This window comes from Sander lucioperca, chromosome 5 (genome assembly GCF_008315115.2).
Source record: "Sander lucioperca isolate FBNREF2018 chromosome 5, SLUC_FBN_1.2, whole genome shotgun sequence".
Taxonomy (NCBI): Eukaryota; Metazoa; Chordata; class Actinopteri; order Perciformes; family Percidae; genus Sander; species Sander lucioperca.
The window spans coordinates 13,104,569-13,121,988 of NC_050177.1; the positions used below are offsets into that span (position 1 = coordinate 13,104,569).

Below are 17,420 nucleotides of genomic sequence, written 5' to 3' on the forward strand. Positions count from 1 at the left end.
TAAAATAAATAATAGAAGTACTACAGCCAAATGCAGAGTTGTAGGATAGTACACTAACACAATTAAGGCATGTGACTCTATTCCTTGAAGATTTCTGGTTGACTTTTTCTGCAGTGGATTAGAGAAACATTGAAGACTCGAGCTTTGATCTTTTATTTGGGCTCACATTCCTTATTTTCTAAATTATTACCTCTCCCTGGTGCACAGCATTACCAACAATAATCAGGAATGTATGTATTTTGTCAGAGGTAAAATGCATTTGACATCACCTAGTTGGTGTGTGATGACAAGGTTTATAGGGACACTGATTGATCTGTCCTTATAGATCCTACTTAAACAAGCGGTGTGTGCCCCTCCTTGCTGACATGATAGCAGATGTCTGTATTTGTGAGTTGAGATCCAATCGATTCCATCCCAAGAGTTTTATTTATTTACTTCCCAATGCCAGTTCCCGCTCTGCACTGAGGAATAAAAAACAGTTCAAATTTATTTTGCGACCAGTCCAGTTTAGTCTCTCTTTCTGCCTTGACAAATGTAGCTGTGTGTATTTATAGGTGATCAGAAGACCTGATCTGCATAATCGGAGCAGTGAATGTGACTCTACTTTGCAGTTGAGAAAGAGGCAAATCACAAATTATGCTCAAATATGCCTCCTCTAATCAGTTGTCTTGGCTCACAGTAATATCTGGATGATAGTTTAGCACCAGCGTCCGGTTTCTCTGAATATATTTTCTTATTTTATTTCATTTCTCAGAATGCCAACTACTGTGAACTGCTGTTAAGTTTTTTTTTTTTTTTATTTTGTGATGGGATCATTTTCTATTTGCGTTGCAGTAGAAAGTGCTCTATTATCAGTACCACTCCTGGGTCTTCTGCTTTCTTTTACCTGAACACCATTAAGGCTGTAATCGCGTTTCCACATCCCTGCTGGAGCATAGACGTTTAATACTTCCTGTGCTCTTTCCTCTTTAATGAAAATATGGTTGGTCCCCACGTTCTCCCGTCACTTCTCACTTGGACAGCCAGAGATAATGACCCTTAAATTCTCTGTTGCTTTATCCACTGCAGAAGAGGTGTTGGCCCATGTGGGTCCTCTTTGGACAATGGGTTTCTGCATGTTCGCAGGCATCCGCTAATGAACAGTTTGAAAGTCACAGATGGACGGAGGCCAGACCTGACTCATTACTCTCGATCCATGTGAGAACCGTGGTGAAGACGAGATCGTTATGCAGCATGTCTGAGAGCTGCGTCCCAGCCAGCCTCATGCTGTGAGGAGGATGAAGACAATAGCCTCCCTAGTTGTTAATCTTTATTTTAAGGCTGCATTACAGCGACGATATCCTATGATGACAAATAAGTTGTTAGTGTGTGCTTTCACTGGAAGACTGCCAGCTGTGTGTTTTGTTGTGCTGCTGAAGTCTGGGTCTCAGGATGGTAGCCGTCCACAAATTGTTCTGTAAGCCAAGATGTGAATTATGGAAAACCGAACAAGGGAGCAAATCAATTTAAACTCTGAATGAATCTTTTGATGGTTATTTTTTAATTTCACAAGAACCCAAAGCTTTTTTCTCCCTCAACCGAACAAAGATATGCCTTCACTGTACAGCCAAGGCTGCTGAAACATCGTTTTACTCATGCAGAGGCGTCTTAATTTAATTGTGTTTTGGCGCAGACCTTTGGGACTTCCTCAAATGAATAGTCTATCCGTGGTGGGCTATTGACTCAAACTCATGCAGAGAATTAATGGTGGCGCTCAGCACTATTCAATGTGCTTATAAATAAGATTTCTGCACTATGCACTAATTATCTTGATCTTGGGTTAGTCTGGGGTTTTAGTGTGTTGTAAGTGTGCATGTGCTGCTGTATGCACTAACCCTCTTTTTATTTATTGACACAGGTTGCCAACTTGATATGAAACCTACACTTAGTTCGTCTTTGTGAAAATGATCAGCGTAAAAAATTTAACTTCACATTTTCATCCATCGAGCTGTGAAGATGCAGTTGTCCATTAGGTGGCAACAGCACATTTAGAGATGGTCATGCTGCCTTTTCCCATACTGTCCCTTTTTTGTTAACTACACTTTGTCATGTTTATTCTCAATGCTTGATGCTGTCAACCTCAGCAATTCACCACAGACTCTTTTTAGTCACCCAAGTCCAAGCTGATATTTTCTCCGTCTTCCTTATCATGACTCCAGTATTCCACATGTACAGGCATCAGCATATAGATGTGGCAGTAATTATGTCAGCCCAGAAGGAAACAAGCTTTCCCACAGCAGTCTAGTGTGCATGATGCCTTAGTATTTAATTGACTGTTATTTTGGATTCTGGACTGATTAAAAAAATAAATAAAACATAGTGGCGGAATTACTAGCTGATTAACTGGTGTTGAGTTATTAGCTGAACCGAATTAGTAACTGACTTACTGAATGTTTCAAACCAAGTGTCTGACAAAGTGAGCAATTCTTCTCTTGTGTGGCACCTTTCAGTCACTGCTGTCAAAGTAGCCTTGGGCACTCAACCCCTATGCTTAACTGGATCTGCAGGGTGGAATACACAGCTGTCATTTAATTAGCACTAAGTTATTATGTTAATGTCTTTGTTGTTTGTTTGTCAATACAGGAAAAATGCCCAATTATTTTCCAGTTGCAGATTCTCAGTGAGGATTTGGCATGTATGATAGTAAGCTATATGTCTTGGGGTTTTAGACTGTTGGTTAGACAAAAACAAGCACTTTGAATACTTTAGGTTAGTTGCAGCCCTGTTTTTGACTGTAGACAGGTTATTTTGCGGCATATACCAGACAGGCATACAATTTACAACTTCAGTGCTTTTCTAACTCAAGATACTCTGATGGAAGCTACATTTTAGGTTTAAGAACTTACAGAAGGTTTAGGCCAGGTTTACATACACTCAGCCAGTCCGGCAAAAACGCAAGTCTTACTGTTCATTTTGAATGGGTATAGTGTGTTTAGGCTGTGGCGGTGGGGGCCACAGGAGGGGGGAGATGAAAAAAGTTTAGACGGATTCAGCTTTGGGGAGACGCAACCAGACTTCACACTGCGGTGGCCAATCATGTAACCGGCAATCAGACTTGGCAGTCCGTTTTAAGGCGTTGTGAGAGTCCTTTATGGTAAACAGTAAACATCTCTGCCTCTATCGCCGCCACAAGAAAGTTAAAAAAAAACTATGAGGGTAAAAAACAAAACACAAGCATTTTACTGCCCAGGGGTTTGTGTAACAGCTGACTTGTTCCTGCAACAAGCTCCAGGCCAAAGCACAGTTTCTCCCTCTTGGAAATGTTGAGATCTATAAACGGTCTGATGGAAAACGATTGTTAAATAGTCTACTTGTGCCATGTTGGGGGTTAAAAATCACAACAGAACGTCACACAAACGGGCCATTTAAGTGACACTCCTGCCGCCGCACAATCCTGCGGTGGATTGCTGGACAGACTGATCTAGTCTAGATGAAGCCTTACAAAGATGTGAACTGTAACCCCGTCTTAAAGAGATTCATAACTTGTCCAATATGATATATTTTATTCATACAGGTATGCTGAGGTCAAATAACAGGTTAGCAGGATGTTCAGTGTGCCTTACTGCACTAAATCCTGTTTTGCAAGAAAAATACCGTAGCATAGCAATAACTTTCCGGTTTGTTTTTCCATGATATACATACTCAGTGGCGCTCTATATAGGAAAAACTCATTAAAATGCAACTATTGTGACACAGTGGCGAGTCTGATGCATGCAGAACTGTCCTAGGGTGTAGGAATGACATGTAAACATTAGATTGCTGTATTCTCACCATTATATTCTACAGTGTTCTTACACAAATGGTGTTATAATTGCAGCCTGTGTGATCTGTCCATTATAAGGGGAAAGAAACATTTTGCTTTCATTCTTTCAAAATGAGAATAAAGGAAAATGTATGTTCATCCGTGTTTACATTGGATGAAACGACTTCTGTGGCATTATTTAAGTTACTGGTAGCTCACTCTTTGACCACATGTCACTCACTTCAGATGAAGTGGCTCCCGCCATGTAACACACAACAAGGAGTAATTGTGTTTGTGGTGTATTTTCATTAGAGTCTTAGCCCGGAGCCGAGAACACTGCTTACTGCAACTTTCCCATCATCCCCTCATGCCTCTTGCTCTGACACTTCTCTGCTCCTGGCCTGTCCTTGTTCATTGACACACTGACATTTGACATGTCTATGGCATGCACATGCATGTCTGCCAACCTCCAGTCTTCTATCTCGGTGTTCCTGCCGATAGTTTGTCTAAGCTGGGATCTGCCTGCTTACAGTTGACTGTTGCACATTTTCTGCCAGGTCTAATTTGTCCTCTTTTTGTCTCCTTTATCACGATCGCTGTCAGCCGTGCCATTTCTGGCATTTTCCTGTGCTTCTCGCCATGTCTATGATTAACAGCAGCAGCTCCAAACCTGGATGCTGTCACGGGGGTTTCTCGTTGAGTGTCTGCACCTTTTGGGTACCTGTCAAATCAGATGTCCAGCTCAGCCATGTAACACTGTGAAGCCTTTCTAGTCTGCAGTCTTATCTTTTTTTTAAAGTGCAATGCGTTTTTAATTATCTCAGCTATGTTGTCACTGCATTGTTCTCTGTAAAACATCTGTCTTTGGAGAGTGTTGAGCCATAATCATTTTGTCTTGATTTGATTTATCACTCAGAATATCTTTTTTTCAAATTCCTAACTGGGTGCAGGCACAATTAAAGCAGAGCAGTGCAGGTACGCTAGTGAGCATTCTGGTGCCAACAAAGATTTGCTCATATTTGTCAATAGGTGTGAGAAATTGGCAGCCTGTGCGTTGCTCTGGCCACAGTCTGAACGGTTAATGGGGAAATTTTCAATTAGTTATGCCTCCAGGAGCAAGGCATGCCCTCGCTGTATTTACAACCCGACCTCCCCATTGTGCGCCACTCTGCCTTGTGGCCAACAGATTAGTAAGCTCTATTGATCCCTCTGACCATTTTAAACTGTTATCCCCCCCCTAAACTGCTTTTTACCTCCACCCATCTTTCTTCTCCTTCTACCCTTCTATCACTCTTCTTCCTATTGTCTTCCCTGAATTACCGAGAACATTGGGCGAAAATAGGTTCCTGATGTCACCGTAACAGCCCTGACCCTGGCCAGCTCATCTGTCCCTCTGCTGTTGATTCATTTCACAAGCCTCTCAGCTTGCCTTGCTCTCAGATGAGCCATCCTTGCTTTGACAAACACAAATGGATGCTCTGCCTGGGACAATATTTTTTCTTTTTTAAGCTAACTGTTAAATGCACAGCATGCAGCATGTCATGTGAACAGCAGAGTATTGTCTCCTGCTCTGGTTTGGATGTATAGAAAGAAAAAAAAAAACTGCAGTCCAAAAGTAGGCCTCAGCATACCAACATCATGAATCTTATCAAGTGGAAAAAATATTTTATTCTAGGTAAATGTGGTACTGTACTGTATGATTTATTTACAAAACTATATATAATAATCTAGCATTTAAGATGTTTTTTATTTTTATTTTTTTAGTGAAAAGGCCAAATATTCCGCTCAAATGTGAATATTTTCTGATTATCTTAGTCCTATGTTATTTGTCTGTCAGATAAAATAAACAATAACAATATACTGGCTTGGGCTTGGCAAAAATGGGGTTAGGGAGCAATGTGATTTCTTGATTTATTATCTTTATACTATTTTCCAACATTTTACGGACCAAAAGATTAATCAAGGAAATAATGAACAGATTCATGTGAGAAGAATATAATCATTAGTTGCAGTCCTACAGCTATACTTGGTTGACTGTGACTAAGTATTTGTTCTTTTTCACATAGGTATGACAAGGAGGGTCATGCCATGGATGGACAGTCTCTGACAGAGGTGAAAGGCAGCGGGGGAGGACTAACCAACTGGAAGACTCTGTCTGATGTTAAGACGGAGCACCTGGGACATGGAGACAAGGTATACACGTGCTCAGCTTTGCCTTGATGCACTCAAACATTCAAGATATGGTAACCCCAGACATATTGTTATTCAAGGATGATCCTATGAAGATATACAAGGACAAACTGCAAGACTGGCATTGAATTCCAAACAACAGATATGAAAGTGCTCGCAGTCAAGCTGCATTTGTTATCGAAAAACCCACGGTACACAATACGTGTCTCTATAGTCTGGCTACAATGTAACCTTGTCACTCGTTGCTCTGCTTTGCAACGCTACTTTTAGCTGAGAGCCAACGTGATGAATCTTCATAATCATTGAATCATATAATCACTGCACCACCGGGTATGTGTGCTTAAAAATCGCACCCTGATCTTCTGCTCATTAATCACCCTGTATTGTGGGTGTCCTTTCACAGTCTTGGGTGTATGTTCATGGTGAAAGTCACATTTATCACTAGTATTGATTACTAAGATTGCATAGGCTCTATTATTTGCCCTCTGTAATGAAATTACTGCCCTCAGAGAAGTAAAGTGTTCTTTAAATTCCCCATTTTTTTATTTATACTGTCCAGGGAAATTGTGCTCATAGAATTGTATAAACTGTCTCGAGCAGATAATGTGACCTGTGCGGAGATCTTAACTTGTGTAATTTAATGTAATTTAACATATTTCCCATATTTCCTTAGAAAACAAAGAGAAATGCAAAAATGCATGGCTTAAACCAAAGTAGCAGTTATCTGTAAGTCTCAATTAAGTGAAAAATATGTTGTGGTGAATGAGTAGTTTCAGGATTTCTTGTTTTTATGCAGTGGTGAAAACTGTGCTCGTCTGCTGCCCGAGGCTGTGAGGGACCCTGTCTTACTTGTGGTGCCCTCATAATTCTTTCTGATATGGCCACGACTGCAGGATTCTCAGTCACAGATAGTAACATGTCTTACTGCTACTCATTTAGCCTCTTTTGGTGTAGCCACTTCAGCTATTCTATCATCTGGAGGCCTACAATGCAGCTTGAGCAGCCCCATTCAATTTTTTTTTCTTCTCTTAAATTTCAAACCCCAAATCCTGACTGTTACCATTAGCCTTCTGTCAGGTGAAGGGCTTCTCGTGGCATTGGCTCCCTGCTGTTCAGGAGGAAAGGTTTGACCATAGGCTATGGCGGCTCTTGCTTCTCCTCAGCCTGGCGTGTGATAAGGCCCGGTACTGACAAAGGAGTTGAGCCAAGGCCACTCTCAACCCCTCTGAGACATCCTGTACACAGGGGCATGGAGGTCAGCCCCATCTTAACAAAGCCTGTTGCAATTATTTGTGCCTGTCACAAAGACTTTGTGTCACAATCACAATCTCAAGTTTCCACGTTGCTCCTGTGCCCTCGCTGACAGTAAGTGGTCACCCTCTTGTTGGCTTGACACTGCATTTGTAAAGGCCTCTGACAGTGGCTAGAAACAAGTTCTTCTGTCATCTTCCCACTGTGGCCAGTCACACACTAATTGAAGAGGTTTTAACTTCATTAATTGCACATCTTTTGAAAAAAGTAGAGGTTGATGTCTAAGTTGTTTTTGGTAAATCAAATCAGTAATTAAAAAAGCAGCCAGTGGCTCCTGGTGTGGGCACAGGATGATTGTCTCTTGTTTTGTTGCTGTCATTCACTACATTTAAGGGCTTTTTATTTATAAAAAATCAATAGACTTGTTTTGGAAGTAAATGGGGGTTTAATGCCTTTCGCATACTAACTCAATGCTAGGGTTAGTAGGAGTGGGGGGTGACGGTGGTGTGGGGTGTTAGGGTGCAACAACTATCTTGTACATTAGGGCCTGCCATTAATGAGAAAACTCTTCCAGAGGAGGAGAGGTAATGTGACTCATCTGCAAACATGTTGAAACTTTCCCCCCTACATTCAAGCACATCCAGAGCGGCTTCTTGTATTAATCTATTTTTATCTAATGTGAAATTCATGTCACTTGGTTGGGTGTTTTCCATTCCGACTAGGAATGTTTCCTGAAGGCTGTTTATGTGCAGCCGGTTTCAAAAGTCTGCCTGTTCCCCCACAAGCGCAGCAGCTCGCTCACTAGGTTGCATTTGTGTCAGAGCCATTCGAATTCTGGTTGGGAGTGTAACTTCTGCATCTGCTACACAAATGCCACTTTCTGACTGTTTGCATACACCATTACATGTTACTTAAAATGTCATCTTAATGTTAATGCCATGCTGTTTTTATTCCTGGTTTTCAACAGTCAACATATTTAACATACAAAGCACAAAGGTCGTGAGAGAGAGATAAGACATCGAGCAAGCAGCACATTCCAGTAACATTATTCTACACTGAACCTTTTGTTTATATGCTTGTTTGTTTATATTCCCTTTTTAGGCCGACTATTACACCTGCATAGCTACCATAGTGTACCTGCGCAAGGAAAACTGCCTTTACCAGGCCTGTCCCAGCCAGGAATGCAACAAAAAAGTGGTAGACCAACATAATGGCATGTTCCGCTGTGAAAAGTGTGACAAAGAGTTCCCCAACTTCAAGTACCGCCTCATCCTTTCAGTAAGTGACTCAGCAGTGGCTTCCCTAAAACTTTTCCAGCTGTGCCACACATGCACTCACATACAAGCATATATTCTAATGCACATATCTTAAATGCTCTGTTCTTCCTGCTTTGTCTTGAGCAGATGCCTCTGCTGAGGCCATGCATATCATCCCTCCAGTCCTTCTCATTGCCTCATCTTTCAGTTCTCCTAACTTACTGTCCTTATTCTGTCTCCCGAGACTCGAGCCCTTTTCTCCCCTTATGGCCCACCCCCTCTAGTTCAGCATTGCCCCAATCTGCTTGTTGCAGTTAAATTTAGAGACATTTAAAGCCAACTCTGCCATTTCTGTGACACAGCGTAACAAGGAATAAGTTTAGATTTTACACTTGTGTTTAAATCAGAGCTATGTTTGGTTAATTGCTGCAGCTTTCCATACTGTGCTTGTAGTCAATTTACAGAAAGTGCAGCGAGGAATGCAAATACAGGCCTTTTTTTCTCTGCTTGTTCGCAAACAAACAGTATTTGGAAAGAACAAATGACGGCATTTAAATACAAAAACTCTCTTCGTCAGCAACAGAGCAATTGCAGCCAGGCATCTGAAATAAGCGGCTTTTGTTTTGTACCACTCACCAGTCAACATATTTTTATTCTTCACAAGCTGTAGCATAAGCTGTGAATTTACTTCCACTGTATGCATCACAAGAGCACTGTGCCTATGCTTGTTTTGCCAGGCTTGCTAGCAGGATACAGGCTAATATAAAGATGTAATGATTTCTTAAGAGCAGTAACGTTCATACCATATTTAAGCATCCAGCAAATACTCCCAACAAACAAAGATAATTTAAACACAAGTACATTGATCTATATTGGTGTATATGCGTGTAACTTTTCTTGCTATTTACGCTTGCCTTTTGTTTTCTATATAATCTGACAGGCCAACATTGCAGATTACGCGGACAATCAATGGGTGACTTGCTTCCAGGAGAGTGCAGAGGCCATCCTGGGCCAGAATGCAGCTTACCTTGGGCAGCTCAAGGACTCGGTGAGGCTCCCCTTCCTGAATATAATACTCCAATTGGATTCTGTCATTGGTTTTGGGGGAAGGAGGGTCTCCACTGATGTGTTGATGTGTGTCCTGTGTTGTGTTTACAATGTTGTTGGCATCTGGTGGTGCTTTTTTCTGTGTATGTGTTTTAGACATCATGCTGCACACTAAATTTCCTTTTCTAAGGATAAATAAAGTGAAATTTGAACTTGAAACTTGAACTTGATAATACTGACCTCAGGAAATGGCGAGGGCACAGGCCAAACCTCAGTCTTTTTATTTTTTACTGCCAAACATGCACACTAACACACACTCCTGCAAAGACAAATTTGCGTTAACGACACCCACTGTGCTTTGTTTCTTCCAGGCATAATTACTTAGAAAATCACAGGAGTTGTTTTTCAGTGTTCAGTTATCAGACACTTCACTTTATTTGCACACAACTTTGATGAAACTATCGTTTGATCAAAACAATATGTATACCTCTTGAAACTGAGCCAATTAAATGTTTCTCACTTACAGAACGAAGCTGCCTTTGACGAGGTCTTCCAACAAGCCAACTTCAACACTTTTGTCTTCCGTAGCAGAGTGAAGCTAGAAACATATAACGTAAGTAAAGCAGGAATGGTAATTGGTGTGATAAAATGCCTAGGGGTTTGTTGCCGTCGTATAATGCTTTGTAGACGGACCGTATTGCTGTACAAAAATAGAAAATATGCTTTTTATAAGGCCTGGAGAGAAAGAAAATTATTCCGCCTCAATCCCCTTACCACGATCATTCCTATGCAAACTGAAAATGCATTGCAGGTAAACGGGTTCTTTATGTTTTAGTTGTTTGTGTTTTTCCTCCTTGATAGTTTCCCCATTCATTAACAAAACTACCCTGCTTTCATTTTGACTGACAGAACCGTCTCTAAAACAAAGCGTGTCTTGCGTGTTTGTCCTAGAATGTTGCTCATTTTCTGTGGCTTTGTGGAGGGTGCACACACAGATTAGTCGCGGTCACTGTTGCCTGTAGGCCACACAGACAGAGGTTTGTTTTGAGGCAAGCACATAAAAGAATTGATTGGGCTGGGACTCTGAGCAGGAAGTTTGGAGCCGAGCCAGATGCTGCATCCGCCTTCAACACACAGAAGAGGCCACTGTCTGTCACATTCAGCTCAGCATCTTAACTGCCAATGGCACTGCTGCAAGCATGTATTGGCTGCTGCCTCCAGACCCCACACTCCGTCAACAGAGACACCTGCAACCCTGCTTTTGGTTTATTCTCACCTTCTCAATGCTACAAGCCAGCCATTGTGTCGTGCTCTCACATGTTGTCATGTGTGCAATGTTGTTTTATGTTTGGTGTTGGACAAAGCAGGTCCTTAACAGCTAATGACACCTATCCATCCTATTGCATCACAGTTTTGACAGAAACTCTAACAAGGTGCATCAGAACAGTTGAGGAAACTATACCCTTCATTTGCAAATCAATCAAGAACCTGCAACAGTGGCATGAGGAGAATGAAATGATCCCTCATGATGACATGAAAACACGTCAGCACATTTAAAGGTCGCCCTTGCTATGGGAAGGTAATAATAGCAATAATGGTAGACATCACAGTTTTAGCCTTACATATCCAACATTCAAGCCAAAACAATTGATCTATTAGTTGGTCAAAAGAATATTTTGATAATCCATAAATTTTTTTGTCACTTTGTAAGCAAATTAGCATACCTCGTTCCAGCTGTAATGGCGCTTATCCACTGCTAGTACCAGCTCGGCTCAGCTGCGGTGCCCCGTCCTCCTTTTACCATTGCAGATTTAGACACCGCTGGAAAACTTCCCTGACCTAACGCGACACACACACACACACAGAACGTTGAAGGTGTTTGAAGGTTGTTTTTGATTCTCGGCATGTGGCTGTTGCCACAGCCAGACAAATTGTGTTTCAAAAGAAGCTGGAGGCAACAAAAAAAAAAAACACCGATGGCTAAACTATTTAACAATGGCGGGTTTGTTCAGGACACCCCCGTCTGTCGCTAGCAATGATGACGCAGTGATTAGTGACGATTCTCTCCGACCACTCAGCAGTCTGCAGGTTTTCACGTCACCTTGGTATCGCCTAAGCTCGCTTGGTACCTCGACGGAGGTGATACTAAAAAAAGTACCTGTTGGCAGGTACCGGGGACTTTTTTTCATAATGGAAAAACAAAAAAGGCGAGTAGAGTCAAGGTGAGTCGAGCAGGTACCATGTAATGGAAAAACACCATCAAATGTGACATTTTGCAGCTTTTCTCCGTTTTACCTCATTGAATATATTTGGGTTTTGGGCTGTTGGTCAGACAAAAAACAGCAATGTGAAGAAATGTAATCAAAATCAAATATGACAGGCATTTTTCACAATTTTCTGACCTTGTAGACTTAATCTTGAATCCGGGGGAAAATTCTGAGTGTCTATAAACGTTCATTAGGTGCAGTCGTTTACAATATATGATATATCTAATTACTGATAGTCTCGCATTGCCAGACCTCCACAGTGCTGCAGAGGAGGGTCTGGCAAGTCCGTCCGACATCACACCGAACAAAACTCAAATATGCATGACGTTCTTTATAAGCAAAACCAAGCTACTGTTGAAAGAGCCAAGTGTCCCATTAAGGATCAAAGCCACATTCAAGCTTAATTAATGTCATTCTGGCATCATTGCCCATCAAAGCCTTTTAAGGATAAATATGAGGTGCCGCTGAGAACCTAAAGCTCTGCCACTTGATATAGTTTCTTGCTATTAAATGACACAATGATTAATTACAGTGTATTTGTCAAAACTAAGTGTAACAAAAGTGATGTGCAGTGTGTTTATGTGAGCGTGATGCATAATGTAATTATTTTCACACAAATCAATATGAAAGTTGCAATGTGGGCATTCAAAATATTTATTTTGATATTGTGTGTAGGTAATTGAGTTGTAGCGCTCAAGATGTCAGTGGATGAATGACTATCACTATAAATGTGATGTTGCTGTCGGAAAACAATCTTTTAAATATTGCTACTCGGGTATCACTTGACTCTTTAACAGTCTTAAATCTTTAACTTGCCTGACATCAGGCATGTCTGCTTGTGGCTATAATATCCAAACAGTTTGCTGTTATTTAGGTCTCATTGTCCCTGTAGGCCGTGTCTAGACATTAACTGTTTTAAGTGTCTCACAATAATGACGCTGATGAAAAAGCTGATATTGAACATTCAAGGCTTTTCATCACAGCACTGGCCCACTGCAGGCCCCGTTTCAAATCACTCAGCTAATAATATATATATATATATATATATATATATATATATATATATATATATATATATATATATATATATATATATATATATATATATATATAACATGCATTACATACATTATTCTGGGGTGACAGTGCAGGGTGTAGAGTAGCCAAGTGGTTCCCAATACTGGTTTTCCTGAGTACTGCTGATTTTCCATCCCACCATACATCAGTTGCTACAACCACTGGTGTAGCAGTGTGTGCAATAATCAAATATACAGGTAGCACCTATGTTAGGGATTTAAAGTGAAGATTTGACTGGTTTTTGTGTCACTCATCAGAAACTGGTGTCTGTCTGTGCCCAATTTTCAGTCGACTGCATCCCTGCTGCTCTTGTTTAAAGGCTGTAATAGGACATTTCTTGTTTTGCAAGTATGAAATGGTTAGTTTCCTTGGCTTCTGTTTTCTGTAAAGTGTTTCTGGCAAGTTTAAAGCTGTTAGAAAAAAGGTCCCAGTGGAACAAATGAATATGTGTGTGTGTTGTTCCTCTTGTACTCGTGTATACACACACTGGCAGTGATGGCAGTAGGGGGGCAAGCACAGGTCGTCCAAGTGTGGATCAACACCCAACTTGGCTGTGTGATGTTGGCTGCTTACAGATTCACACACATCTCATCTTATTCACCCACTCATCAACTGCAACCATAACTTGACTCGAAAACTTGCGTTTAAACTTGACGTGAGATATAGATCGTAGCCTCCGCTCACGTCCACATTGATAAATGTTTTACACTTGTTTTCTGTCGTACTTCATTTCGTAAATGAGGGCCAATGTGTGTATCCTTGAGGCCTGACAAACGTGTCTACAGAGCTGACCCCCAATATTTTAAATCATATTGTTTATATCCATGTTTGCTAGCTGCTAAGTGTAATTGCATGATTCAAATCCTTTCTCCATATCTAAATCAGCTTTAATGGCCAAGTAAGTGTAAACACATTCAATTCATTTGACTCCATATTTTCAGTTACTCGTGGTAACAAATTCCACAGGGTACCTTAACCCCTTTTTCTGAGGATATTGCCATAATCCCCAACGGTTGTTCAGTCGATCTGAATCTACACATATTCCTTCTTCTGCACAATAAAGAGGGGTTTAACCGTAACTCACACCAAGATAGTAGCCAGAAGTGACATTTGTTTTGTACAATGCAATGCCAAAGTTTTAGTATCACGTTAATTTATCTATATCAAGGTTTAGCATGACAGTTAATTCTACTTTATGTCAAACTATAATGATGAAGTCTTTCTCTGATATGTCTATATTTCTCTTGCATCATACAAAAGAGCTAAGAGATTTACAGTGAGGAAAATAAGTATTTGAACACCCTGCTATTTTGCAAGTTCTCCCACTTAGAAATCATGGAGGGGTCTGAAATTGTCATCGTAGGTGCATGTCCACTGTGAGAGACATAATCTAAAAAAAAAAATCCAGAAATCACAATATATGATTTTTTTAACTATTTGTATGATACAGCTGCAAATAAGTATTTGAACACCTGTCTATCAGCTAGAATTCTGACCCTCAAAGACCTGTTAGTCTGCCTTTAAAATGTCCACCTCCACTCCATTTATTATCCTAAATTAGATGCACCTGTTTGAGGTCGTTAGCTGCATAAAGACACCTGTCCACCCCATACAATCAGTAAGAATCCAACTACTAACATGGCCAAGACCAAAGAGCTGTCCAAAGACACTAGAGACAAAATTGTACACCTCCACAAGGCTGGAAAGGGCTACGGGGAAATTGCCAAGCAGCTTGGTGAAAAAAGGTCCACTGTTGGAGCAATCATTAGAAAATGGAAGAAGCTAAACATGACTGTCAATCTCCCTCGGACTGGGGCTCCATGCAAGATCTCACCTCGTGGGGTCTCAATGATCCTAAGAAAGGTGAGAAATCAGCCCTGAACTACACGGGAGGAGCTGGTCAATGACCTGAAAAGAGCTGGGACCACCGTTTCCAAGGTTACTGTTGGTAATACACTAAGACGTCATGGTTTGAAATCATGCATGGCACGGAAGGTTCCCCTGCTTAAACCAGCACATGTCAAGGCCCGTCTTAAGTTCGCCAATGACCATTTGGATGATCCAGAGGAGTCATGGGAGAAAGTCATGTGGTCAGATGAGACCAAAATAGAACTTTTTGGTCATAATTCCACTAACCGTGTTTGGAGGAAGAAGAATGATGAGTACCATCCCAAGAACACCATCCCTACTATGAAGCATGGGGGTGGTAGCATCATGCTTTGGGGGTGTTTTTCTGCACATGGGACAGGGCGACTGCACTGTATTAAGGAGAGGATGACCGGGGCCATGTATTACGAGATTTTGGGGAACAACCTCCTTCCCTCAGTTAGAGCATTGAAGATGGGTCGAGGCTGGGTCTTCCAACATGACAATGACCCGAAGCACACAGCCAGGATAACCAAGGAGTGGCTCTGTAAGAAGCATATCAAGGTTCTGGCGTGGCCTAGCCAGTCTCCAGACCTAAACCCAATAGAGAATCTTTGGAGGAGCTCAAACTCCGTGTTTCTCAGCGACAGCCCAGAAACCTGACTGATCTAGAGAAGATCTGTGTGGAGGAGTGGGCCAAAATCCCTCCTGCAGTGTGTGCAAACCTGGTGAAAAACTACAGGAAACGTTTGACCTCTGTAATTGCGAACAAAGGCTACTGTACCAAATATTAACATTGATTTTCTCAGGTGTTCAAATACTTATTTGCAGCTGTATCATACAAATAAATAGTTAAAAAAATCATACATTGTGATTTCTGGATTTTTTTTTTTTAGATTATGTCTCCCACAGTGGACATGCACCTACGATGACAATTTCAGACCCCTCCATGATTTCTAAGTGGGAGAACTTGCAAAATAGCAGGGTGTTCAAATACTTATTTTCCTCACTGTAGAACGGGCTATTCTGAAAGAATGTGGGCACAGTCCAAAGGCAGATGATGTACAATTAAACCACTTGAGCTGCAGAAGATTAATGGAGATGAAATGAGTGTAACCTCTGTGCAAATGCAGAGAATAATGGCCCGGGTAGAAATGACCTTCCCTTGTCTAGACGGCTGTGGAGGTGGATATGGCTTTAAAAGCTGCCTCTTTCTTGTGAAACATTCTTTTGAATGCCAAACACAATTCACATAACCAGTCCAAACGTGTCACATTAACCCACTTCATCATGGGGGAAGGGAAGATGCCTATATATCGTAAATTTCAAGTAGATGGAGGATGGATGGATTGATTGATTGATGGGTGGATGGATGAGTAGATATTTAGATAGATGGATCTGTTAAATCTGAGAAAGCTCATACAAGCTAATTTTACACACTATGAATTGTGTTGGAATAATCAGCTGTACATCATATGCCACATGAATGAGTTATCTTATTGTTTGCCTGACAGGATGAATCCAGGATCAAGGCTACAGTGATGGATGTGAAGCCTGTTGACCATAAGGACTACAGCAAGAGGTTGATCATGAACATAAGGAAACTGGCTGCTCAGTAGGATCATTTATGCCAAGTATTCTGATTCTGCTTGGTTTTTCTTTTTTGTTTCTGTACAGTCAACAAACAGCTCTACATGTATGACAAAGTTTTGCTTACAAAGCATTTGTGTTTAGTTTCCTTTTTTGGTCGTTTGTTTTTTTACTTCCCTGTGAATGAGTTATCCTCAAAGTCATTGTTACTATTCACTTTTCCTTTGTGAAATAATGATTAGTGGCATGATTTATTTTTGTTGGTGAATATAACGGACAGTGACTTTTTCCTTTTTTTTGTGATATGTGGGGGAGCAGAGAGTGGGTCAGTAAGCCACAAAAGAAATCCTCACTGTCTGTCTTAAGTCAGCCAGTTGTTCTGTACTGTGGTTATGTGTGGGTGGTGGCTGCTTTAAGCAGAAGACCGCTACAGTAGCTAGCACTCTTTTCACTTTCTGACATGAACTCAAAACGGCTGGGCTGGACCTGCACATCCCTGATAAGACCGTTTACTCTCCCACTCTTTTTTGCTCCGTCTCTCACATACTTGCATACACATATACACATGCACAGTGCAGACCTAATGGGAAATGTACTGCTGTCTATTCAAGTAGATACAATGTGTTGTCCATATTTACAATGCCTGCAACCGTTTTGTGTGTTGTGTTATTCAGTTTTTTTGTGATAATTGTCAAAATAAAGACGTTATCAAGTTATTGTGTATTTTATTTTGCTCTCTGTCAGATGTCTATTTGTATTAATTGAAGTCCATCACAGTAATGTATACATCTATTGAGCTGACACAACTATCCTTTACAGCACCTGATCCTAACCTGTGCCAATCAAAAGTAAACAAAAACACGCAGACATGTTTTTTTTAGGAGTTGCACTATGTGTAGGGGATTTATTCAAGGGCTGGTACACAATGCCCTCTATCTGCTCTGGTTTTGCTCAGATGTGCAACACATTCCCCTGCAAACTTGACTTTCATGTTGTAATAAAGCAGAACATCAGTGAGACTGCACCTTCCCATTTTTCTTGTGATAGCATCTCGTTTCTGCTGAGCGCTGCATCTGTTGCCTGTAGTGTGCTGAG

General features: G+C 41.0%; 1 protein-coding gene across 2 annotated transcripts in view; it reads left to right on the plus strand.

Annotated features, from left to right (window-relative positions):
* The window catches only part of rpa1 (replication protein A1), a 29,285-nt gene extending 12,245 nt beyond the window's left edge, over positions 1–17,040 (plus strand). For both annotated transcript variants that reach the window (XM_031287056.2, XM_031287057.2), the window contains 5 exons: positions 5,848–5,974; positions 8,324–8,500; positions 9,419–9,526; positions 10,052–10,138; positions 16,250–17,040. In XM_031287056.2, the coding sequence (XP_031142916.1) occupies positions 5,848–5,974; positions 8,324–8,500; positions 9,419–9,526; positions 10,052–10,138; positions 16,250–16,354 (604 nt within the window). In that variant the 3' untranslated portion in view covers positions 16,355–17,040. The remainder of the gene's footprint in view (positions 1–5,847; positions 5,975–8,323; positions 8,501–9,418; positions 9,527–10,051; positions 10,139–16,249) is intronic.
* Positions 17,041–17,420: the final 380 nt, after the last annotated feature.